Source organism: Gastrolobium bilobum, unplaced genomic scaffold (assembly GCF_033153095.1).
Source record: "Gastrolobium bilobum isolate Gb01-03AN ecotype WA unplaced genomic scaffold, APGP_CSIRO_Gbil_v1 utg4070, whole genome shotgun sequence".
Taxonomy (NCBI): Eukaryota; Viridiplantae; Streptophyta; class Magnoliopsida; order Fabales; family Fabaceae; genus Gastrolobium; species Gastrolobium bilobum.
Genome location: NW_026898134.1, coordinates 375,818 through 403,537, shown reverse-complemented (window position 1 = coordinate 403,537; position 27,720 = coordinate 375,818). Strand labels below are relative to the sequence as shown.

Sequence of the window (27,720 nt, the reverse complement as noted above, 5' to 3'; positions counted from 1 at the left end):
TTATACATCGTTTTGTTTTGATGTATCAAGAGGTCGATATAGAGCTCCAAGAGCCCCACGAATAGCATTGTATACATCAACACCACTAAAATAGGATAACAGCTAAGCAATGTCAGATTGACTGCTTTATGTTGTTTGGGTAGAATTGCTGTAAGATGTCTACCTTGACGCAAGGTGTCGGACAGAATATGTGGAGCAATTCATTTCATGTTCTGCATGTAGAATGAAGGTAATGTCCAGTGCTCGAGTTAGCTGAGGATCTGGTTGATATGATCGATTGTCTCTGAAAGCACGCACAGTGGAGATTTTAATTGTGTTAAACTCTTATTAAGAAAGAAGCAGCAGCAGCAGCTAGTATGAGCACAAAGATTAAATTATAGTTCTTTTGAAAAAAATTGGATTGGTTCTATATGAGCACAAAGATCCAGCCATCAGTAAGCCACGAAGAATAAATAAATAAATAAATAAAAAGGACAAGTTTGACTTATTCCAAATTATCAATCAGGCCTAAAAATACCATAAAGACATACAAAGAATCTAGCATGTATAAGAAGTTCTCTGTGTAAGAAAGGTGGTTGGATGGAAGCACAGGTGGCCTTCCTGCCATTCTAAGATAAATCGCAGCAGCAATTGTTGTTATCTGCAGTCAAAACAATAATAATTATAATAGTGCAATGAAGAAGTAAGACTAGATGTAATACTTCTTATTTATTTATTTACTTACAACAATATGAGAACAAAAAATGTTACACCAATCTTGCAAAAAATTTCAATTATTTATTTATTTACATTTAATGGTTGTATTTACATCGTATTTACATGTTGCAGCAGTCACAATAAACCAGCATCAGTGATAACAATCATAATATAAATGGGACCACAGCCGCAATGTAAAACGTGCAGCCTCAAAATGACTGTCATTATTTATGGAAATTTGTGAAGTTTATCTTAATTTTTGTCAGAAAAAATCTTTCTCACTTTCTTCTCAATCCAATTTCATATTCCTCGTCTTCCTCTCTGAATTCCAATTCTCCTGCAAAGTGAAAATGTTAACCGATTCAGAATCCCCGACGGTTCTTGCTCGTGGCCGTCTGGCCATGCTCACAGCTCACCTACTGCCCTCTACTTGCACTGAACCCATCAATCAGGTCCACCTTCACCGTCTCTCCGCCCAGTCGCCGCCGGCGAACCTCAACGGCACCTTGACCATCGTCGACCAGAGGACCGGCCAAAAGTACCAGGTTGAGGTCTCAGCTGATGGCGCTATATATCAAAGCTACTGACCTCAAGAAAGTAACTCCTGATCATCAATGAAATTTTCCTTTTTAATCTTAGTTTCTGAAGGAGTTTCAAATTTGGCTTGATAATTTGGTGGTAATATGTATAATTGATCTGCAAATGAATTTCTGGTGCTTGTTTGTGTTAAAGCAGTAGACCAAGTTTTTTTTTTTTTTTTTTCAATGCTTCATTTTGTTGATCTTTTATGAGAAAAACAATCATCAGAAATAATATTGTGCAACAGCTTATTTTTTTATTCTGACTAATGAACTTGTTTTAAATACAAAACTGAGCTCATGCAGTTGCTACTAACTAGCTGATTTTGTTGGTCCACAAAATCAGCAACAAACTAACAAAGCAATAACAGTAAAATGCAGTAAACAAACTCCTAAACAAAAGACTAATCAATTTAAAAAACAACTAATTAACTCCTAAAAAATAGGACATCAACAGCAGCCTTGAAACACCAACATTCTCCTCCTGGATCAAGTGCTGCACACTCCTAGCTTCTCCCTGAGAAATTCAAATCGACTAACATGAAATGACTTGGTGAATATATCTGCAATTTGGTTTTCTGAACTGTAGTACATTAGCTTTACTTCTCCAGCCTTCTGCACTTCTCTCAAAAAATAATACTTGATCTTAAAATGCTTTGTTCTTCCATGAAATACTGGATTCTGTGAAATAGCTAGAGCAGCTTGATTATCCACAAATACTTCTATGCCTTCTTTTTGCTCCAAATGCAGGTCATCCATCAGCTTCTTCAACCATAATGCTTGGTTTACAGCTGCAGTAGCTGCAATGAACTCAGCTTCTGCAGTTGATTGGGCCACTATTTCCTGCTTCTTTGAACACCAAGAAAAACAAGCTGACCCAAATGTAAAACAATAACCCGAAGTACTTTTCATATCATCCACTGATCCAGCCCAGTCACTGTCAGAATACCCTTGCAACTTAAACTTCTGAATTCTGCAGAATTTGATTCCATATGAAAGAGTACCTTTCAAGTACCTTAACACCCTTTTTGCAGCTACCATATGCAGTTTACTTGGACAATTAAGAAACCTAGACAAGACACTTACGGTAAACATAATGTCTGGCCTAGTTGCAGTGAGATACATAAGGCAGCCAATTAAACTCCTATAAACTCTTTCATCTGCAGATTCCGATTCATCTTTCTTTTGAAACTTTTCCTTTTGACCCATTGGAGTACTTACACTGTTGCACTCCTCCATGTTGAAGATAAGAAAATACCTGCTGCCATTTAGTGAAGGAGTCACGTGAGGACCACAAAGATCTGTATGAATTAGTTGTAGCTTCTTTGTAGCTCTCCAGGTGGATTCTTTGAAAGGAAGTCTTGTCTGTTTGCCCAAAAAACAAGCTTTGCACCTTGTGATCTGCTCCTCCAGGATTGGTAACCCAGTTTCCATTTCATTCTTCTGCATGAATAGTAAGCCTTTGTAATGAAAATGCCCACCTTTTGTGCCATATTTCTGAATCACTAGCCTGACACTTGAATGCCGCTTGCTCCTTCTCAAGGGGATTTAGAGAAAAACTCTTCTGTTGCATCTTTATTCTGAACAGCTCCTGACCATTTGAGTCAAAGATCAAACACTTCCCTTCTTCAAATATCACTTTAAATCCCTTTTCTACCAACTGGCCCACACTCAGCAAATTCTGATCAATATCAGGCACGTACATCACACCAGAAACCAGCTTAGTTCCAGCATAGCTCTCTATTGCTACAGTCCCTTTACCTTTCACTTCTAGATACTCTCCATTTCCAATTCTCACTCTTGACTGCAATGACTTGTCAAGGTCTCTAAATAGCTTTTCATCACTTGTCATGTGATTTGTGCAACCACTATCAACAAGCCAACTATCACATGGAGCACTATAGGAGAAACAAGAGGCAGCAAATAATTGATCTGCCTCATGCTGGTCTGCAACATGTGCCTCACCTTGCTGCTGATCTCCTTTTTCTTTGCAGAACCTTTCAATGTGTCTAAGCCTATGACACTTTCTGCACTTCACATCTGGCCTCTTCCAACATCTGAAGTGTGGGTGATTCTGCTTTCCACAATGCTTACATGAGGAATGCCCGCCCCAATTGTTCTTAGAGTTGATTGCATTGTTCTCTCCTGCAGCAGCTTCTGAACCACTACTGTCATCTCCTTTCTTCCATCTTACATTATGCTGTTCTTTAGCCTGCAAAGCTCCTTCTGTACTTCCTTCAAGCCTCATTAACCTTCTCTGCTCTTGTGCTTGCAGAGCACTTAGCAATTCTGCCAACTTGATTTGAGACAAATCCTTGGTATTCTCCAAAGATGCAATGGTTGCTTCAAACCTTTCGGGCAAGGAGACAAGAACCTTTTGCACTAGCCTATTATCAGAGAGGTCAGTGCCTAGAGCTCTTGCTTGATTTGCAATATTTACCAACTTATCAGAATACTCCTTAATTGTTTCAGACTCCTTCATCTGCAATCTCTCAAATTGTGTGATTAGATTCAGCCCCTTCATGCTTCCAATCCTCTCATCTCCTTTATACTCATCTTTGAGGAAGTCCCAAATAGCTTGAGCTGATTCACAAGCCATAATTCTGCTGAAAATGGCAGGTGAGACAGCAGCATATAAACAAAACTTTGCCTTTGCTTTTCTTGTTATCCTCTCCTTATGAAACTTGATCTGATTGATGGTTGGATTATCAGGAAGGGGAGCAACTTCATAATCTTGTTCTACAGCTTCCCAAAAATCGCAACCCTCTAGATAGGCTTGCATTCTCACTGCCCATGCTTGATAATTTTCTCCATCGAATATTGGTGGAGTCATTGCTGAAAAACCACTCGATCCTCCCTCCATTAATTTCTCAAGTCACTCACAGCCCCTTAAGATCAAGAAGGCTCTGATACCAATGTTGATCTTTTATGAGAAAAACTATCATCAGAAACAATATTGTGCAACAGCTTATTTTTTTATTCTGACTAATGAACTTGTTTTAAATACAAAACTGAGCTCATGCAGTTGCTACTAACTAGCTGATTTTGTTGGTCCACAAAATCAGCAACAAACTAACAAAGCAATAACAGTAAAATGCAGTAAACAAACTCCTAAACAAACTCCTAAACAAAAGACTAATCAATTTAAAAAACAACTAATTAACTCCTAAAAAATAGGACATCAACAGCAGCCTTGAAACACCAACACATTTGGACTTTGTAATCTAACGAGTAACAGGAAAAATCTATTTTTTAATATTCCATTACATATACTGTAAAAATATTAAGTTAAATAAGAGTTTTGTACTAAATACATGATGTTAGCAATCAGTATATATACTATCTAATGTTTCATCCATGGAAGTTCTCTTCTATCTCAAAACATGATGTGGAGGAATCAGTCTGTACTGACATGTTTTGTGCTGTGCTTGGATTCTGCCAGGAGTGAATACTCTCGTTTTGATCACGAGGTAGATCATGAATGTCAGTCGAACCTTCAAGAATGCTCACAACTTGAGACATTGTTGGCCTGAGTGTTGGAATTGCCTTGGTACATAAAAGAGCCACATTTAGCATCAGCATGACCTCCTCAGTTGGATATTCTGAACCCAAACCTGGATCAACCAGCTCCAGAAGATTTCCTCTCTTTTGCAAATCATAGGCCTGAAAGAAACTCAAAGGTTAACTATAAATCGGACAGTTGTTCCTAAGACTAAAAAATGAATATCCAATCTCTAAGGATGAAACATGAAAAAAGTTCCCAATCAATTCAAATTACCCAATCAATAAGATAAACAAATTCCTCGTTTGGCCTGTGATTTGTATTGCTCTTTCCGCTGACAGTTTCTAATGCAACCACCCCGAAGCTATAAACATCTGCTTTGTTAGTTAAATTGCCATGCATTGCATACTCAGGAGCCATATAACCACTGCAGAATGATAACAAGCATATATATATAAAAAATTATGATTATTGTAAAATAAAATAAAATGAAGCAGGTTATGGCATACAACGTCAAAATAAAAGCATTCAGATAGTATATATGTTACATATGAACTATTCTAGGGCCTCCGCCTACAAAAAGTTCAGGAAATTGATCCTTGAATGAGAAGGTTGGTCCATGCTGCTTGTATGCTTCTAATTTAATTATAATTTCAGCATAAAACTGAGTGGACGTGTTTTCTTCACACTTCAAAGAGTTTTTGCATGAAAGTACATACTAGAGATATAAGCCTTCACATTACAGCTTATTGTTTTAGGATGATTGGTCCTTGACAATATAGACTTTATTATTCATTTTTCAATTTTCATGACAAACAGGCGGTGAGAAGGCTCACTTCAAACTGCTAAGAAGATTGCGATACCATGTTTTGACTTGGAAAAACAAGAGAAATAGAAGCAATTTATGATGAACTTACATTGTTCCTGCAATTCGAGTGCTAACATGGGTATCGTCATCTTCAATAAGTTTTGCTAAGCCAAAATCCGATACTTTAGCATTAAAATCCTTGTCGAGCAAGACATTACTTGTCTTTATATCCCGGTGAATGATTTTTATTCTGGACTCTTCAAGGAGATAAGCCAAAGCTCTAGCTATGCCAAGGCAAATTTTCTTCCTGGTTGGCCAGTCTAGTGTCATTCTGCTGTTTGGATCCTTTCCTATATGTCATTGGGAGAAGAAAAATCAATTAGTTAGTCATATATTTGATTCAAATGGCAAGTATGGCTAATGTTATTAATTATGAAGCTTACCAAAAAGAATGCGAGATAGACAATTATTTTCCATATACTCATATATCAGTATTAGCTGGTTTCCCTCCACACAACATCCATAAAGCTTAACAAGATTAGGATGCTGAAGTCCAGATAGCATTCCTATCTCATTCACAAACTCACGGTTTCCTTGTTTAGATTTTGAAGAGAGCTGCTTTACCGCAATTACTGTTCCATCTGATAGTAGTCCCTGCAACATGAACAAAGTATATTTTTGTCTTGCATTACAATTACATAGTTACACATATTTAAAGTGCACATAGGAACCATCACGAACCGAATTAAATTGGCTTGGATACCAAAAAAATAAGTGCTAATCAGTATGAATTTCAAGAGTTTTTCTCTTTGATTAACCCATTAAGGGCTGTATGCTTACTAATGAGTACAAATATATAAGACAAATCCTTATTATCAAATTTAAATCGTATGGAGATATGGATACCATAGATTGTGTCTGGTATTTCAATTCAAGTAACATATAAATTAACCATAAGACGGAATAGGTAACCAGGAATGTAAACTTGAGAAAGATCAAAATACCTTGAAAACAGAACCAAAGCCACCTTCGCCAATTTTATTTGCTTCATCAAAGTTATTGGTTGCTGCTTTGATTTGTCTTAAAGTAAATAATCCCATTTGCAGATCTAAACCCTTGAGCTCTGGAGAAAAAAAATGGAAAATTGGATTCAACAAGAAATTTTATAGCTTTCTCTACAATATCTGTCACTATATTTCTTTTTATTTCATTTCCATCAAGCTTATAAATATACAGGTTTTTCAAGTATGCTCTCCTATGTTCTCCTAAAGCTTTGACTTTGGTGAAATGAAAAAATATTCATCAATATCAATCTTACATAGAAGCAAAATATTGCACTTAAGTTTTATGAAATTTGAATTAATTTAGTACTAATTGTAGTAGAAGCTTAAGCAAATACTGCTTGCATACAAAAAGAAGTATGCTATGTTGGAAACAAATGAAAATATTTATTCTAAATAAAAGAACTAGAAGAACTCGGTACCATATTCCATACCTTTATACGCTCGGTCCTTGCCTCCTAACCATCCCATCCCCCACATGAAACCTAGCACCATAAGAACAACTAAAACACCTCCGACTATGCAAACTACCAGTATGACAAAAGTACTGTTGCCATCATCCGGAGAGGGAGGATTAAAATCTGCGCAAGGGAAAAGTATTTATAGCTTTTGAAGAATGAAGAACAAAAACAAGTGTAGAGGTAGACATAAAAGGTAATCTTTCCCTTTTCCTACATATTTTAATTTCTTTAATACCAATTAGTACATCTGAACAGAAGATAACAAACAACAACTTTGTCCAAATTGATTTTCTTTCTTATATTACTTGTCAGCTAGAGTTTTCAACTTTTAGTTTGGCATGCAGAACCTTAATCACGTCAGACAAAGCACTAACACTAAGATACAGGATATGACTTACTAGGGTATACTGGGTATACTGCGATAGCAGATACTAAAGGTCCATAAACTCCTCTTGTGGGTATGCCAGTGGTTCCCTTTCCAGCCCAATAAAAGTGAATCTTCAAAATATGTTGTGTGACAGTAGCATTGAATCTCTTCACAATTGGCTTGCCAGTACCACCAGCTTCCTTTTGGATATCGAAGTCTTTCAGCACCAATTCTCCCTTAATTTAAGCACATAACAATATATTTCATCAATGCACAACTCAATGCGAAACAATTATTTAGCATTATTTATAAATCATTAAACTAATAGTTACCTGGACGTAGACATCAAATACCCGCCTCCCAAGACTGTTATATGACGTATCATTTATGTAAATAATCTCTGCAAAGTGAAGCTTAACGGCGTAATTTCCTTTTCCTAGACAGAGGCCATAATATGTGAGAGCAAGCGGAGAAACACGAGCTGTTGTGTACAGTTCTGAATTGAGTACTGAGACACTATCAAGTCTAGAAGTATTGACCGCAATATAGGAATCAGAGTCAATATCATTGTCCATGAAGTTCCCAGTGCTACTAAGAGCCCAAGACTGACCAGGGTAATATAACATTGAAGCACCTTTTTGTTCTCTGTCAGCTTCATAAGTATTACCACTAATATTTGCTTCATTACCACCACAATTAATGTGCATGGAGGAATGATCTGTCCAAAAAACAAAACCAAACATGATTGAACAGAAAGAATACTCAAGGCAGAGTCTTTCAAATAGTAATGGCTAATTGAAAAGATAGAAGCATAGAAAGGTAAAATTCACAAAGAACATACCATAGTTTGTATTTAAAATTTTGAGATTTTAGTTCAGTTACATGAATTTATTTAATAAGATGTCAATAGAATCATGGAATGGTTCTGTTCTGATAAACAAAGACATCTGAATTATTTTGTTTCTTAGAATTAGTCAAACATGTTCTATACCAAATAAATAGGAGGAAATTAATCTTAACCACGATGATGTGGATGTTCCCGACTCGAACAGGATTGCCTCCCGTAGAGGATAGATGTGGTTTATATAAAAATACATATATTTGTTTCGTTCATAATGGACATTTCCATCTCACTTTATTTTGCTTTTAATTGTACTGTGAGATTAAGATCATAAGTAAAGAAGTAGGCAATGAAATTTTGTGTGAATAGAATCATAAGTAAAATCATGTTATTAATTTAAAATTTGTAGTACGGACACGGGCACACACTTACAGTCGCTAACTGAAGCAGGGCATGGAAAGTTTCTTTTTAGGCATGAATCAATCTCACTTCTGCAACAGAATGAAATTTAAGGTTATATACTAGAGCTGCTACCAAAGACCTTATTTTACAGAAAATTCATCAGAAAGCAAAAGGTGAGAAGACTTCATATTCCAAACACAAAAGCTTACTGTGAATCCGCAGATGGGGAGTAGCTCTCGACAAGGTTTCTGGAAAAATAACAAAATTTTGTTGCAATGATAACTAATAAATAACACTCATTGAGGACAACTAGAACTCAAAGCTTAAATAAAACTTACACGTTCCCTCGTTTACATTCAGTTGGACTTGAGCTATCCCAGGCGAAGTTATTGGAAGAGATATCACTGTGCACCAAAACATATAATAAAAAATGTTTATCTCACGTTGGTGCAAGAGTCATTATTTAATTTCAGTTATATAATATATTAACTTTATGCAGACATCAATAGATTGAAGTTAATAGAGAATATAGGCCATCCAACTATATTTTTTTCCTCATATTTTGAATGCTCTAAATGGATTTATTGAAAATTTATTTTATGATAGTATCCAACTGCGTCATTTGATCATTGTAGTAGTAGTTGTTGTTCTATTCTCAAGTGCTCTAAAACATATCAAGCATAAGCATAAAAATGTTTCTAGGTGTACTATTGACTGTGGCCACTGAAGCAAATATTAAGATGAAAGGTTGAAAATTGAAACATAACTATTCAAGGAATTTAACATACACAGTTTTGTTAGTCGCAAGGACCCAGCCAGGTATAGTCCCTGTTAGCTTGTTCCCAGTAAGATACCTACATTATTTAACAAAAAAAAAAAAAAAAATAATCAGAAATGAAAATGAGATGAGATGTTCGAATAACACGTTTCATTCAATCTATCCACTTACATGTAATCCACTTTGTCAAGTTGGTTAAAAGATCCAGGTATCTTTCCACTCAAGCCATTGAAACTCAAATCTCTACAGCAATGGAGATATATAAATAAGTGAACTTGTTTTGTATAAGGAAAGGATTAATTGAAAAAGAAAAAAGAAAAAAAGGCATTTTATCTTCAACTTTAAGATGGATGAAAAGAAAAGCATGTTCAACATTTTCGTGTGCATGCAGTGTTTATTAATTGGCTTTATAATCTTCAGCATTCACAGATTCCTGTATTATGGAAACAAAGTGATATGGTAATCGTCTAAGCAAGATCTATATTTAGAAGTTCAAAAGGGACATATGGGTCAATAGAGCAACAATCATTCAATTTTGTTGTATACAGAAAAGACTTATGACAATCTGATTTAGACATTTTTATATATATTATACATATGAATTTCAAGATAAAGTAAATTCATAGGAGGAGATGAGAAGACTACTTATACCGAAATTACTAGTTGACACACACCCCTTCTCACTTTCTACATCTTAGACTTATGCAAACTACTTTGAGTTGGTCAAAAATAAGATCAAGGTCGATAAATTGTTCTGTTCTACAAGCTATTTGTTAGATTTAGAGCTATTTTATCTAAGAGGAGAAAATAATTTAGATGCTTTTTTCTTTTTCTGTTTTAAACCACAATAAAACTATACTTACAAAATTTTTAGTTTTTCCATTCTCCCAATATATTCCGGGATCTCTCCTTTAATGAAGCATTTTCTCAATATCCTGCATTATGATGTCCAAGTAAAATATAGATCATTTTGAGAAGACTTTAAGAGAAAGAAAAGAATGTAAGTTGTTGAACTCACAATGTCTCCATGGATTTCATATCACTTAGGGGTGGGAAAGCAGAGCTTATATTGTCTTTCAGGTCAGTTATTCTCCTAAGTATCAAAGAATAAACAAAATAATCACTTGACATATTCATCTTTTATGATAAAAAAATAAATAAAATAAAGTATTACAAAGCATACAAATCGGTTAATCTTGTCAAGGTAGAAATGCTAGAAGGTATGGGCCCCTCAAGAGAGCAACCATGCATGTGCCTGTAACCCCAAAAGAAAAAAATTGATATAATAAACTACAATATATACAACAAATACAATTAGAAAAAACTAGTTTGGAAGCTTACAGCTTTTCAATCAATGTCCATTTACTAATGCCATCGGGTATTGTCCCATAGAAATTATTGTCGCTTATCCTCCTAAATTTTGTTTTGGAAAGGTTAGTAAGCATGCAAAGAAATGCCAAAATTTGAATGAAACAGCAACAAAAAAGCATTAGTAATCTATTGAGCTAGAAAATGTATAGTTTTGTGGCTCGTTATAGGAATTAATTTAGAAGTTCTAAATTAGAACCCTGCAGTGACTTGTATTTACAAGCTCACTATCCTATATTTAAAAGGATCCAACATCTATTCCCATCAGATTGAAACCATGGGCTAGAAGATGCCAAAGTTTGTTGATTCAATAATTTATTTATGGGAAAAGTACTTCTTATGTGACTGCAGAAGGGAAAATTTGCAGCAACACAGGATACGCGTCCGAATCCTGGATTTTTTTTGTTTTGATAGGATCCGCACGTGTATTCTAGGATCCGCACGTGTATCCTAGTGTTAAAAATTTGCTGCAACTTTTCTCATCAGCAGCCACATGAGAAGCGACGGACCCTTTATTTATTGCAGATATTAGATGAATTAAATTGATAAAAAAGCCAAGACTTACAAATCAGTCAACTTGGTCAACTTGGAAAGTGCGGATGGAAATGCTCCTGTGAATGCATTTGATGACAGAATGCTAAACAAACATGATTTATTCATGTTAAACACTAAGAATAATGTTAAAGGGAAAATAACAACAGATATTGTGATTCCAATATGCAGACAAAGATGGTCAAAAGAATTACAGTTTTTCCAAATTGATCAACTTTTCAATCTCTGTTGGAATGAAGCCTGAAAATAGATTTCCTTCAATACTCCTGTAACATTCACATAAATATTTTATTTAAACAAGGCAGCAGAAATAATTTAAAAATTATGCTAAGCTGACAATCCTAGATCACCTATGCCATATATTCATTTTTCTTTTAAAGTACATTGGATTTATCATTATGCTGAGTGACTGAATTTCAATGAGTAAGTGTTGCCATAAACACAATTTATGAGAAAATAGAGAAATGATTTCCACTCACAGGTTTTTGAGGGTTGTGATATTAGTTAGAACTATGGGGAATTGCCCTGACAATCTGTTTCCCATGAAAGAGCTGCATATTCAATAAACCAAACTCTTTAGTGTCACTATTAAGTTGTTTACTAACTTTACATATAGAGAAGAAATTTAAGAGGCAATGCAGAGAAACAAAGGGTGCATAGCATAAAGTTTTTACATCTCAACCAAGTCCATGGTAGCCCATTGTTGAGGTATAGAACCAGTGATGATGTTACGACTAAGGTCCCTGTTTGAAATAGCAAGACAAAAGTTAGTGAGCTTCAACATTCCATATGAATATGGGAACATCAAAGTGTCAAAGACTCATAGATTCAAAGATGAAGTTTGGTTATCTTACAATAGTTTAAGATAAGGAAGCTTTGAAAACTCTGGTGAGAGAGTAACAGACAGATTCTGAGCCTTTAAGGATCTATTCATATAGAATATGAAATTTAAAACAAAAAATTAGAATTAACATGATTACTGCAAGCAAGATATTCAACCAATAAACAAATTCTCACGGATGCCAAATCCTATTTTTACAATATGGAAGGAAATAACTATGTCTAAAGCATTGGAGGGAACAAAAGTGAAGCTTTTTGTTGTTGATTTTTTCTCTCCTGATGCAAAGCCCTTCGTCCTAAGGTATTGTTAACCCTTTTGCTTGCGAAGTCGTTTCAGAAGGTCCCAAACCATTCCCTGACCCCAAAATCCTAAGATTGATTTGCTTTTAATTTGAATTGCAAAAAAAATTCAAGAATCAAACATGGCTGAAGAATAAAAGTCTTGCTAGTGGTTCTAGTAAACAGGGGGTAGTGGTGAAGATGGAAGCACAGTTGGAAACAAAGGATAAAGAAAATTGAGATGTCGAACAAAATGACTGGGTCACCGTTGTCATTCCTTCCTTTTGGCTTCTACTTATTTTAAAAGTTAAAATTTTTAACTTTCGTAAAAAATGGAATTTTAACTTTTTTATTAACTTCTTCTTTTTTAAGAAGCTAGCATCCAAATAGGTAAAAAAATTCTTAAAGTACTTTTTTTTTTTTAAAAAAGAAGAAGCTGTTTCAAGTGTAGAAGTTGATCCAAACGTCACCTAATCCTTCTTTGAACATAAATTAATAAATATTTCCTATTTAAAAAACAATTAATCAATTTTTACTAAACACAACTCAGATGTTACAGAAGTTGATATCAGAGTCAGATTCCTCTAAAGATGCAGAAGACGACTAATTCATCTATTATTGAAAACGATCTGAACTTTGGGTTCCATGAAACCAACCAAAACCACAAAGGCTCTCCCTAAATAATGTCGTACGCGGTCGTAATTTTAATTGTCATTTAAATTGACTGCAAAAAAAAAAAAAAAATGTAGAACCACAGATGAAAAAAAAATACTCCGAAGTAAAAACATAAATGTAGAACCACAGATGAAATTGTTAAAAGCAAGAGATGAGATTGGAAATAGAAAGAGGAAGGGGAAGATAAGAGCATTACATGCTTACAACATGGCAAGAAGAATTGTGATTGAAGGAACAATCACACGTCACAGAGCTCTCGAAGCCTTTCCTATTATTATCAAGTTCCCTTTTCCACTGCAAGGGTCCACCCCAAAGTCCCAATCTTTCTTCCCAATTTTCCTCCCTATCTCTTTCAATGCCTTCACTGCACAACACAAATCAAATAAATTTATAAATCAGAGGGAAAATAAATACGTCCAAATGAATTAATATCAACAAGTATGTATTAGAGATAGTTGAAACATGTGCACAGAAGCTATGAAGATACAACCAATTTGTGATTGTCTTCCAAGTCCAGGGATGAAAAAGAAAAATAATTTGTAGCTCTCTTTTACAATAACAAATTTGGTCCAAGAAAAATAAATAAAAGGAAGTTAAACTAGTACAAGTAAAGGAGTGTCTTTTACCCTCTTCAGAGTTGAGCTTAGGTGTGGCTGCAGAAGCCAAGTGTGAGAGTAAAATGAAGGAAGTCGAACCAAGGAGAAATAAAAAGAATATCTTTGAATAACCCGAACTGTGCTCCATGAAACTGTTTTCACTTTGTTGGAGTTTGGAGTGTGGAACTTTGGTTTTTCGAGCAGAATAGGAGAGAGGGAGTGGGGAAACTATTTAATCAGATTCAGTCATTCAGATGAGAATGGACAAGGAGATATTAATTCTATTTTGTTCTTTGATTGCAAAACGAGCTATCAGTGATAGGGGAGTGTGTGGGAATTCTATTTTAGTGTTCCAACACTAATTATGTAATGAGGTTATAGTTATATAACAAATTTTGCAGAATGTTTGCTTTGCAGTGTGAATGCCAAAAGTGTAAGATGTAAGAAACTTCCCCGAATTCCCAAAAGCTCAAAATTGTGAGCATGTACTAATTATGGAATGATGTTATACAACACTAGAAGGAGCAAGCACTTTCCACGTTACACTCTTACAATGGCAACCTCCAGTATGCACCACTCTTTCATCATCCATTTCTGGGTTCTAAACAACCAAATATCAACCATAGTTTGTCTAGTACACAGACTCAGTTTTTACTGAACTTGGTATCATAAATTAAAATTAAATGGGGAACAATTTGGAATCACATCCATACTGGAGGCATAAACATATACTAATTCCACTTCTGATCAGTAATCATCCTCATTTGACAGAAGTATACACAAAAGAGGTGACTTGAACTGATTTCCATAAAAATAATCATGTGCAGATCGAGGGGGACACAGCGCCACCACTTCGTATTGACCTTTTTATTTATTTATTTATTTTCACTTTGGAATTTTTGAAGTTTTGTATTTTTTTAATAATAAGCAACTTGAATTGAATGGTTTTTTTCCTTCTCAAACTTTTTTTTTTCTTTCTATAAATTAAAAGTATCCTCTGATGATGAAGGCAATTTTTTTCGAGCCAACAATACTTAAATCATAATGGGGTTAATTTTTTCTTAACAATATAAATAAATATATATATATATATATATATATATATATATATATTCAGAAAGACTTAAAATTAAGATCTTACATTATGTGCTATTTGAACTTTATTATTAGCAAATAGTGACGGAATAATGGTAATAGCAATATAATATTATTAAGTGACTCTTCCGTTTATGTAGTTATTTCATTAAACAACGTGCAATGGGATGAATGGATAAAATAAAACTGAAGAATGGTTGACCCCATATGAAGAAGGGCAATAGTGTCATTGAACCATGGTACTTTAATGAAATAACGAGTAAAATAATGATGTGGGATAGTGATGATTAATATGGTTAGAAAGTAGAAAGGAAGAGAAGGCGCCAACCTTCCCTATCACAGAGATTTCGAACCGTACACACATATACTCACAGAAATGCACTCCAAAAAAAAAAAAAAAAAACTTGTTACATTTATATACTTCTTGCCACATCACCCTCATTACAGTTCTCTATTTGTAAATAATTATTATAAAGAAAAACTAGTGCTTTTTTAATATATATATATATATTATATATTAAAAAGTTGATTCATTGATTTTTAATTGCTTTAATTTAGTCTATAACAAGTTTTCAGAGATTTTATTATTAAATAATTTAAAAATTATTCAAATGTTATCATATTATTATATAGTAAAAAATTTAACCCAATTAATCACTGATAAACATAAAAACGTCACTAACTTTATTTATATAATAAAAAGACAAATTTGATAAATTTATATGTTTAAAAATTTGATATAATGAGAGTTTAATAATTGAGAAACTAAGAGTCCGTTTGATTGTATTTTAGTTTTTTTTGTTCTTAAAACTGTTTTGTAGAATAATTACGAAGACTGTTGTTTTCTGTCTTTTTTTTGTTTTGAAAGTTAAAAACCAAAACAGAAAATAAAAACAACACAGACATATTCTCTAAATTTGATTCTAAAAACAAAAAAAATTATAATTTTTTAAACTTTTTTAACAAAACAGAAATTATCAAACGAGTTTTTTTATTTTTTGTTCTGAAAATTAAAAAACTATTTTTAAAAACAGTAATAAAACAGAACCTAATTTGTCAATGAATACTTTTTTCAAAATGTATATGAAAAGTTATTAATATTTTATAATCTTTATAAAAATTATTGTAAATAGCAAACAATTTGAAAAGGAAATCAATAGTATTAGGACTGTTATCTGAGTTCGAGGGGCCCGTGGGACCGAGATGAGACAATAATAAACGATTTTGTTGATGGGCGTTCTGAAATTCGTGATTTATGACAATTTTTTAGTAATAAATCATAATCAGACATTTTCGTTTAAAGCTTTGTGATAGTAACTGCGTTCCAGTCACATCATGCCACCTCACTGATGTCTACGTGGCCTATTCGCCAATTTCTAAACAGGTCACTCTAACACCGGAGATGCTTTTTTGGGGAGCCTAGATGATAGTACTTCATTTCCAAAATAGAAAAAAAAAAAAAAAAAAAAAATAGAAGAAAAAAAATCAAAAAGTAAAGGATAGAAATAAAAGAAAATTTTACATTCATAAAAAAAAACCATTGAATAAGTGGTGGGTCTGAAATATATTAAATTTTTTCCTAACATCGATATCAACATAGAAAACGTGACACGACACGACACTTCGACACGTTAATTTTAAAAAATATTAGATTTTGACACGTTAGAACATGTTTTTGTATTAAATATTATTTTTAATTTATGCAGTGTATATTATATTTAGGCTTTAATATTTTTATAGTGAATATAGATAAGTTATCTACATTCGCTCCACGTCGTTTTGTGTTAAAAATTTTAAAAATTATAATAAAAAAGACTTTTATAACCCTGAAACAAATTATAATTACAAAAATACTTTGATTTTCGCCTTAAAACGACTTCGTTTTAGGCTCAATGTAGATAAGTTATCTACATTGACTGTAAAAAAAGATAACCTTTATATTTAATATTCAATAATTTAACAGAAAAATGAAGTTAAACTTATAATACTTATCAATTTTGCAAAGAAACATAAGGTATCCCAAATATTTATATCAAACTCAATAAAATCGTAATTGTAATCCAATGAATCTAATAGTTGAAACTAGCAACGCAACGCAATATTTGAACAATTTTTGAGTTTTCACAACGCGTGTTGGAGTTTCAAAAAGAGTGGGACACAACACGTCAGAATTTTTGAAGTGTCGGTGCTTCGTAGCTCTCATCTATATGCTCATTTAGTAATATTAACATTAATATATATTAAGATATTTTAAGAAAGAAACGTTGGCTGTATATTGTTTTATTTTTTATTTTGACCTTTTAATTCTAATTTAGTTAGGATTCAACTTACAAGAATGGTCTGAAAATACCACCGAATGAAAATAGGGAAAATTTTGCATCCATAATTTTTTTTTTTTGTATATATAAGGAAATTAAAGAAAAACTACAAAGTCCTGACCAATCTGGGCCAGGCAACACCCCTAATATCTCTATCAACTAGCTCAACACATCCAACTAGGGGTGTGAAAAAAACTGGTTCACTTACCCTGCCCTTCATCCGACCTTGACCCGACCCATAAATATCCATATTTTTTGAACTGGTTTAAATACTGACCCACTTTTATTTGGGTCAGTTTTAGACCTGACTCGTTTTAATATTGACCCACTGACCCAAAACTTGACTCATACACATTATGTGGAAAAAAAATCACAATTACATTAAAAGAAAAGTTTTAACGTAAAACAATTACGTCAAATTTTTTTATGGAAAATATTTTCATAAAAATTTTCGCAAAAATTATTGACGAAAAATATTTTCATCAAAATTTGTGACTAAAACATATCGGTAAAAAAATTTGACGGAATATTTTTTTTGTCAAATTTTATTACGGAATCTAAATTTCGTCAAAATATTTCACAAAAAATATATTCATAAAAACTTTCGACGAATCACATTTTCATCGAAATTCTTTTACGGAAAAAAATTTCATCAAAATTATTTACAGATTTCAAATTTCGGCAAAAGTTTTCGACGGAAACATTTTCGTTAAACATTTTGACAAAAAAACATTTCGTCGAAATTTTTAGCGAAACACATTTCTATAAAAAAAATTCGAATAAATATTTTCGTCAAGTTTTTTGATAAAGAATATATCCATCAAAATTTTCAACGGAACACATTTCTGTAAAAAAAATTAGTAAAATTTTTTGACAAAAATATTTCGATAAGAAATTTTGACAGAAAAAATATTTTGTCTAAATTCTTTAGAGAATCTAAATTTCGTCGAAAGTTTAAAATGAAACATTTTCCTCAAAACAATTTCCATTGAAAATTTCGACGAAACACATTTCCATCAAAAAATTTCGACGGCAAAAAATTTAATTAAAATTCTTTACAAATTTCGGCGAAAGTTTTCGACGGAAATATTTTCGTCATCAAAAAATTTTGACGACCAAAAATTTCATCAAAATTCTTTACAGATTTCAAATTTTGGCGAAAGTTTTCCACGAAAACATTTTTGTCATCAAAAAATTTTGACGGCAAAAAATATCGACGATAAAAAATTTCATCAAAATTCTTTACAGATTTAAAATTTTGGCGAAAATATTTTCGTCATCAAAAAATTTTGACGTCAAAAAATTTTGACGTCAAAAAATTTCATCAAAATTCTTTACAGATTTCAAATTTTAGCGAAAGTTTTCGACGGAAATATTTTCGTCATCAAAAATTTTTGGCGGCAAAAAATTTCGACGGCAAAAAAATTCAACAAAATTCTTTACAGATTTCAAATTTCGGCGAAAGTTTTCGACGAAAAAATTTTCGTTAAATTTTTTGACAAAAAAAATTTTCGTCAAAATTTTTAGCGAAATACATTTCCTTCGAAAATTTTCAACTAAATATTTTTGTCAAGTTTTTTGATAAAAAATTTCCATCAAAATTTTCAACGAAACTTATTTCTATTAAAAAATTCCGTAAATTATTTTGACAAAAAAACATTTTCACGAAAAAAATATTCTGTCAAAATTCTTTAGAGAATCTAAATTTCGTCGAAAGTTTCAAATGAAACATTTCCCTCGAAATAATTTTCGTCAAAATTTTCGTCGGAACACATTCCCATCGAAATTTTGAACGAAAAACATTCCGTCAAATTTTTTGACAAAATTCTTTTTTCGTTTAAAACATTTGATGGAAGAAATCATTTTCGTCAAAACTGTTGACAGAAACTAAATTTCAATAGAAAATTATTTTTTTAAAAAACTTCGACGAAAATATAATTTTGTGACGAAATTTCCGTCTTTTGCAACGTAAAAATTTCGACAAAATTTTGTGAGAAAACCAAGTCAAAAACTGGTCAGGTCAGATTTGACCCAGTTCCGAAACCAAGTCAGACCCACTTCAAAAACCAAGTCAGGTCAGATCCAAACTGGTTCTGAACTAGTTCAACAAAATCCAATCCAAGTCAGACCTGACTTGGATCAAATTAAAGCGGGTCGGGTCAAAATACCTGACCTATAAAAACCAAATTGGGTCGAGTCGGACAAAAACCTGACCCATGCACAGCCCTACATCTAACAGGAGGATAATGAAAAAAACATTGTCTCCCAACCTAAATAACTACCAGAATTCGCAAGCCAATCAGCCACACAATTACACTCCCTATAAACATGCTTAAACTTCAACTGTCGCTTCCAGCTCTTTATCAAATTGATTCTGCCAATCAAACCAGCAAGGGGATGGCAACCAGTGACTCCCTCTCTAATCATATTCAGGGCAATCAGGGAATCACTTTCAATGATCACATTTTTATAACAACAATCCCAAGCCATTTGGACTCCCAACAGGATACCCCAGATCTGAGCTTTAACTGCATTGCAGGCTCCCAAATTCCTGGTAAAACCCTTCAGCCAAAGTCCAGCCTCATCCCTTAGAAGTCCTCCACATCCTCCATGCAAAATCCACTCTTGGAAGACCCATCTGTATTCAACTTGACCCAACCTAAAGGAGGTGGAGACCATTTGACCAACAGCTCCTTCTTCATTCTGTTTTGCAACCCAGAACTTTTATAGAGAGAATTAGCATCCAAAAAATTTGCTAGGTAAGTGCAAGCCTGCCTAGTTGTTTTCCCCTCAGTTGGGATCCAAAAAGATATTTACTCTTATAATTTTGCGAGTGTGATGAGATTCATGAGAATAAGAGACCCCAATAACAGACACTACTCACACTGTTTTGACTTTAGAGTTATTGTTTAAAGTATACGCACCAAATTACCCAAGTTCTAGTTTGAAAGATAAGATGCTCACACCACACTCTATTTGGTAGTAAAAATATCCTATCTCAAAAATAATAAGTATAACTTATCCTATTAAATAATGAGATAAGATATTATTATTATCTTATTGTCAATGTCAGATACTACTTTATTTCACATGATCTTATTACGGGAATCATTTCCTGGGTGATGTAAAAGTAGGAGGAGATTAAGGGCTCGTTTGTATTGCTTTTTTAAGAAAAATTTTTTTATCACTTTCTTATTTTAAAAGTACTTTCTATAAAAGTTACAGCTATTTAGATTTTTTAAAAAATATTTGATTTTTGAAAAAAATATTTGGCTTTTGACTTCTGCTTTTTTTAAAAGCTAGAATTTTTAGCTTCCAAAAAAGTAGTTTTTTTGTTTTTTTTATGACTTATGCTTTTTGTAAAAGCAGACATCTAAATAGACTTTTTTTGAGAAGTGCTTTTTTTTTTCTTAAAAAAAGTAGCTTTCGCAGAAGAAAAAAAAAAAAAACTCATCCAAACAGACTCTAAACCTTTGAGTGGTGAAACATAATCTACAGTCAAAGCACCCTCCGAGAAAACGAAAGTTCCCCAAGCCATAGTTAATTGAAGCTACCACACCCAAGCGAGAGGCTTAAACAACTGTTACACAAGAAGGTGACAAGAAACCAACTTGGCCTCCGTTATGATAATTAATGAGATCACTTTACGGAATTTTTTTTAATGAATTTAAATAGGGATAAATCATAAATGCAATTGTACGAGACTAGGTATGCTTTTGTTAGGAGGAAGAAATTGAAATACGAATGGCATTTATCGAGTCGATGCAATATTTTTTCTGAAGCTCTAAGAGATCATAATAAACCATATTGTTTTTGACTAAAAGGCAAAATATTTCTGAACATATAGCAATGAGTATCAAGAAAATGCTAATAGTAATTTGCAATCGTGCAAACATTAATTGTTGAAGCTCTACCTAAAAGAGCTTTGGATACCTTAGGGCAGAGAACATCAATATATCGCGGTGTAACAAGGTGGGATAGTTACTCTTTGGTTCATTTAATCATTTTTTTAACACTCTATTGTCTCTCAATCTTTTTGTATTTTTCATTTGTGTTCGCATAATATCAAATTTATAACTAGTTTGAAATAAAAGTGTTGTTAATGTTAATATTATTATTTTTTATTTTTATTTTTCCTCTAATTTTGCAAATAAATATACATAGACATAGATGCACCGAAGGTATGAAGCTCACCTTTGGGATAATAATTGTAGAAGGGAAAGACAATCAAGAAAATGTCGCCGGGTAAAGCTTCAAATGAATAACTTCTGCTTTTTTGTATCATAGATTGAATTAACAATTTTGATTTTTTTTAAAGTAATATGATGCGAACCTCTCAAGCCCTGTAGAACCAAGGGAGATGGGATCTAGTGCTCTGGATCATGACATGCATCAGGACGGTGAAGATGTGGGGATAAGAACAGGGAGTAGGAGAAGAAGACGACCAGAGTGGCTCAGTGACTTTGTCACTGTCTCTCCCACACGTGGCTAAGTGAAGCGGTGATAGAAGAGATGAGAAAGTGGGCTCAAGTCATTTGGGAGCCCAACTACTTGTTAAGTCTTTAAGGGAAATAATGGGCCTAGCCCTAATGCAGCCTAATAGTATTACAATTTACAATCTGTTATTTTACTAGTTTGTTATGCACTTTATATAGGAGGGAAAGGGAAGGCATGGGTCTTCGTCGATTATCAGTAACAAACTCTCAATTTCTCTCTTGCTAACTTTCTGGAGTTGCCAGCGTTTCTCGAATTGCCGTTGATAATATACCACTGTTTCATTGTTATTTTAATTTAGTTCCTGTTCAGATAGTTTAATCTATCAATTTGGCGCTTTCATTGAGAGACACTTCCGTAATTGAGATGGCGGAGGGAACTCGCTCAGCTGTTGTAATGCCTGGCCGCTTAGAGAATCAACGACTATCCCCACATACTAACACGAGACTTTTCAGTGTGTTTTTTCCTCACTCGCACACTTCCCGGGAAAACTTCCCAGGAGGTCACCCATCCCATAATTGCTCCAAGTCAAGCACGCTTAACTATGGAGTTCTTCTTTTCGAAAAGAAGAACTCCATAGTTAAGCGTGCTTGACTTGGAGCAATTATGGGATGGGTGACCTCCTGGGAAGTTTTCCCGGGAAGTGTGCGAGTGAAGAAAAAACACACTGAAAAGTCTCGTGTTAGTATGTGGGGATAGTCGTTGATTCTTGTAGCGGTCGGGCGTTACAAGTGGTATCAGAGCAGGGCCTTTCATCCAGTACGGAGTGGTTCGAGGACGAACCAGGCGGAAGCTGGTGGGCATGTAACATCCCGAGCGCTGACGAGGGCGGGGAGTGATCGTCGGTGCAAAGAGGCACGGACAAGGAGCGACTCCTGACAGGCTTCCAGCGGGGAGTTATATGCATGAATAAATCGAATCAACACCCGAAAAAGAGGAATTCCAAAGACAGTGCAGGTGTGAGACTGCACAGTTTGGGATAGCTTATAAGAATTAATTGGTACTACCTATACTAACAAGATGCGTCTGCTTTTCGGTAGCCCGGATCGGAAGAACTCCACAGTTAAGCGTGCTTGACTTGGAGCAATTCTGGGATGGGTGACCTCCTGGGAAGTTTTTCCAAGAAGTGTGTGAGTGAGGAAAAAGCACACTGAAAAGTCTCGTGTTAGTATGTGGGGATAGTCATTGATTCTTGAAGCGGCCGGGCATTACAGCTGTAAAGGGAAATCTGATGGAAGAATGTATTTCCAGACTCGCTAAGCATGATGAACAGTTCAATGCGTTAGGTGAGTTACTCCAAAGTATGAACCTGAAACTCACATTAATGGAAGCAAAACTAGATCAGAATCAAAAATTCAAGGGAGCGCATAAGGGGGAATCAAGCCCAGATGCAGCCTTACCACTTTTTTTGGTACCAATGCATACAAGTCAGTTAAGTTCATGGTACCCAGGTTTGCCGATGGGAATCCAGAACCTTGGATCCATAAAATCCAACAATTCTATGGGTTTCATAACTTGTCAAATGCAGACAAACTGACATTGACGTCATTTCAGATGGATGGTACTGCCGAAGATTGGTTCCACTGGATGGAACGTAACCACCGCTTGACTACATGGGACTCGTTTGTGAACGCCTTGAGGTCCAGGTTTGGTCCTTCCAAGTACCGTGATCTACGTAGGGAGTTAGGACGATTAACCCAGCAGACAACAATAGAGGAGTATCAGAAGCTGTTCGAACAATTGTGCAATCAGATTGTAGGGATTGATGATCTTACCTTACAAAGCTACTTCGAATCCGGTTTGAAGACCGAAATTAGGAAGGAGTTCCGATTACACTTGCCTGAATCATTAAAAGATGCCATTAGCTTGGCCAAGGTGGTTGAGGATAAGCTCACCGATCGAGCTCCATCCCGTTTTGGACCCCAGCGAAATTTTGCCAGTAACAATTCATTTAATCAGCCAGGATTACTTCCCACACCAGCAAAGGGAATAATACCCTATACTCCACCATCGAAGACCAACATCCCCATCAAACGTTTATCTCCTGCTGAAATGGCAGAGAAGAGGGAGAAAGGGCTATGCTATTAATGTGAGGAGAAGTTCCATAGGAATCATAAATGCAAAGGACAAATGTTCCTTCTACTGATCCAGGATGAGGACGAAGATGAGACAAAAGTTGAGATGGATGTTACTAACGAGAAGATTGGGGGGGATGATGAAATACCTGGAATTAGTCTTCATGCCATGGCTGGGCAGTATTCATCCAGTACCCTACGGCTGAAGGGGCTGATTAATAAGAAGCCAGTGCTGGTGTTAGTAGATGGTGGTTCAACACACAACTTTGTCCAGGAGCGCATGGTGAAATTTCTGGATTGGAGATTCAGCCCATACCTCTATTCAGGGTGCTGGTTGGTAGTGGAGAGAGTCTAGGATGTAGTGGGGTTTGCCAGAAGGTTGAGTTGGAATTACAAGGCCATATGTTCCCTTCAGACCTGTTTGTGCTGCCAATTCAAGGAGCAGAGGTAGTGCTGGGGGTTCAATGGTTATCCTTATTGGGAGATATCACCACAAACTATAAGAAGCTGCACTTGAAATTTGAGAAAAACGGGCAAGTCATTCAGTTGCAAGGAGAACCATGGCTGCAAGTGGAAACAATTGAGCTACATCAACTCCGCAGGCTAACCAATTCAGATGCAGTGGCCACTTACTATCAACTTCAAGCAATCCAGCAGGAGCCACCACTGGAGCAAGGTAGTAAAGAGTGCCACAGTTCAGCGATACAACACTTGTTGCAAGAGTATGAAGACGTCGCTACTCCTCAACAGTTGCCACCTATCCGCGTAGAAGACCATCAAATCCATTTGGAACCTGGCACAAAAGCTGTGAATGTTAGACCATACAGGTATCCTTACTTCCAAAAATCTGAAATAGAAAAAAATGGTGCAGGACATGCTTGATTCAGGGGTTATCAGACCGAGTCTAAGCCCATTCTCCTCACCAGTGCTCTTAGTAAAAAAAAAAAAGATGGAACGTGGAGGTTTTGTGTTGACTATAGAGCCCTAAACCAAGTTACTGTGCCCAACCGATTTCCCATCCCCACTGTGGACGAAATGCTTGATGAACTAACAGGAGCGGTAGTGTTCTCTAAGTTGGATCTCCGTTCGGGATACCATCAAATTCGAATGGCTCCCCAAGACATTTACAAGACAGCCTTTCGAACGCACCAGGGGCACTATGAATTTCTGGTGATGCCCTTTGGGCTCACAAATGCTCCTGCAACCTTTCAGGGCATTATGAATTCAGTATTAAAGGAGTTCATACGCAAGTTTGTGATTGTTTTTTTTTACGATATTCTGATCTACAGCAAATCAGAATGGGACCATGTTACTCACTTAAGGCTGGTGCTAGAGTGTCTTCGCAAACATCAACTGTATGCCAAACGCTCCAAATGCTCTTTTGGTCAGGAGGAAATAGGTTACGTGGGACATATAGTTGGTGCTCAGGGAGTCAGACCAGATACTGAAAAGATACAGGCCATCATGGAATGGCAATCACCCACCACATTAAAACAGTTTAGAGGGTTCCTAGGATTGGTTGGGTACTACCGCAAATTTGTTCGCGGTTTTTCACAGATTGCAGCCCCTTTGACAGCATTATTACGCAAGGATGCTTTTGGGTGGGATGACACGGCTGAAAAGGCAATGTGGGAATTAAAGGGGGCCCTATCCAATCCTCCCATATTGGCACTTCCGGATTTCACTAAAAAGTTTGTGCTAACCACAGATGCTTCTGGGGTAGGGATTGGAGCTGTATTAAGCCAAGACAATCTACCCATTGCCTATTTTAGCAAGAAACTGAACTCTAGGATGCAGCAAGCCTCCACCTATGTTAGAGAGATGTTTGCGATCACGGAAGGGGTCTCTAAGTGGAGACAATACCTCTTAGGAGGGCCATTTACAATCAGGACCGACCAACGAAGCATCAAGGAAATGATGGGGCAAGTCATACAAACCCCGGAGCAGCAACATTTTTTGATCAAGTTATTGGGATTTGACTACAACATCGAATACTACCCTGGAGCTGCCAATAAGGTAGCAGATGCTCTTTCCCGGAGACCTACGGAGGAATCTTGCATCAAAGATACAACCGGATGTGTTATGGCCCTTACCACTGTGACTAATAACCTGTTGGCACAAATCAAAACAGAAAATCAGACTCATCCAGAACTATTACAACTACGGGAACATGTGGAACGGAGTACAGCAGGATTTGAGCATTACACTTGGCGTGAGGGGCTCCTCCTCTACAAAGGATGAATTGTGGTAGCATCCAATTCGGATCTTCGGATCACCATCCTGCATGAATTTCACTCCTCATTAATAGGCGGGCATGGAAGTGTCAAACGAACATTACACAGAGTCATGGCTATTTATTTTTGGCCCCACCTGAAACAGGACATCCAAGAATTTGTGAGGACTTTCCTTGTGTGTCAGGTAACAAAATATCAACCCATGTCACCAGCTGGACTCCTCCAACCTTTAGCCATTCCGTGTGCCATTTGGGAAGACCTCTCCATGGACTTCATCATCGGATTGCCCAATTCCGATGGGAAAACTGCTATTATGGTGGTGGTGGACCTTCTCTTCAAGTACGCTCACTTTGTAGCTCTCCCTACTAACTTCACTGCCACAAAGGTAGCTTCGGTTTTCATTGACACCATTTACCGTCTCCATGGGATTCCACGCTCCATTGTCTCAGACAGGGACCAGATCTTTGTCAGTAAATTTTGGTCTGAATTGGCAAGGTTGAGTGACACCAAGTTTTGCTACAGCACGACTAATCACCCTGAAACCGATAGGCAAACGGAAGTCACGAACAAGGGATTAGAGCAATACTTGCGTTGCTATACTATGGAGACCCCAAATCATTGGGTAAAGTTTTTACCTTGGGCGGAATTCTCCTACAACACAGCATACCATTCGTCCGTTGGATTTTCTCCGTTTCAGATAGTATATGGTCGGCCACCACCAGGTATACAGCCGTACGAAGGGGGGACCACATCAGTAAAGGCCGTGGAGTCTCTATTATCTCAGAGAGATATGATCCTACGCCAACTGCGGGAGAATTTGCACCGTACCAGACAACGCATGAAGGCTCAGGCGGACAAGGAGCGCAGAGATGTCCAATTTGGAGTGGGTGATCTCGTGCTGGTGAAGCTCCGTCCCTACCATCAACGATCTGTGAGAAATCAGTCCTTCTCCGAACTGCGCCGCCGGTTCTATGGGCCATTCCCCTTCACTGAGCGTGTTGGTTTGGTAGCTTATCGTCTGCGTTTACCGGAACAGTCCCGCATCCATCCTGTATTCCATGTGTCCCTTCTCAAGGCTTATCGGCAAAACCCAACCTTCCACCCTGCTCCGTTACTGCCAGTCAGTTGGGACAACCATCCCGTTGTCAATCCTGTCGCTGTGCTTCGTACTCGGGTGTTGCACCATGGACAAGGAGAAATTTTGCAGCTTTTGGTCCAATGGGACAGTTTGCCACTCGAAGACGCCACTTGGATTTCCTATTCGGAGTTTTGCCAAGCCTTTCCCAACTTCGATCTTGAGGGCAAGATCGTTTCTTTGAGTAAGGGGGGAAATGATGCGAACCTCTCAAGCCCTGTAGAACCATGGGAGATGGGATCTAGTGCTCTGGATCATGACATGCATCAGGACGGTGAAGATGTGAGGATAAGAACAGGGAGTATGAGAAGAAGAAGACCAGAGTGGCTCAGTGACTTTGTCATTGTCTCTCCCACACGTGGCTAAGTGAAGCGGTGATAGAAGAGATGAGAAAGTGGGCTCAAGTCATTTAGGAGCCCAACTACTTGTTAAGTCCTTAAGGGAAATAATGGGCCTAGCCCTACTGCAGCCCAATAGTGTTACAATTTACAATCTGTTATTTTACTAGTTTGTTATGCACTTTATATAGGAGGGAAAGGGAAGGCATGGGTCTTCGTCGATGATC

At 35.9% G+C, this 27,720-nt stretch overlaps 1 protein-coding gene across 1 annotated transcript; it reads right to left on the bottom strand.

The window, feature by feature from the left end:
- Nucleotides 1-444: 444 nt before the first annotated feature.
- LOC133313111 (probable LRR receptor-like serine/threonine-protein kinase At1g07650) lies at nucleotides 445-13,952 on the bottom strand. The gene is given in 26 exon segments (XM_061514439.1): nucleotides 445-640; nucleotides 4,687-4,937; nucleotides 5,053-5,203; nucleotides 5,694-5,934; nucleotides 6,028-6,238; nucleotides 6,589-6,707; nucleotides 7,080-7,226; nucleotides 7,505-7,709; nucleotides 7,806-8,191; nucleotides 8,747-8,805; nucleotides 8,926-8,964; nucleotides 9,055-9,120; nucleotides 9,505-9,570; nucleotides 9,666-9,737; nucleotides 10,358-10,429; nucleotides 10,513-10,587; nucleotides 10,678-10,749; nucleotides 10,836-10,907; nucleotides 11,428-11,499; nucleotides 11,609-11,680; nucleotides 11,894-11,965; nucleotides 12,089-12,157; nucleotides 12,269-12,340; nucleotides 13,405-13,489; nucleotides 13,492-13,572; nucleotides 13,835-13,952. Coding segments are annotated over 26 exon segments (2,949 nt in total). The 3' UTR covers nucleotides 445-636.
- Nucleotides 13,953-27,720: the final 13,768 nt, after the last annotated feature.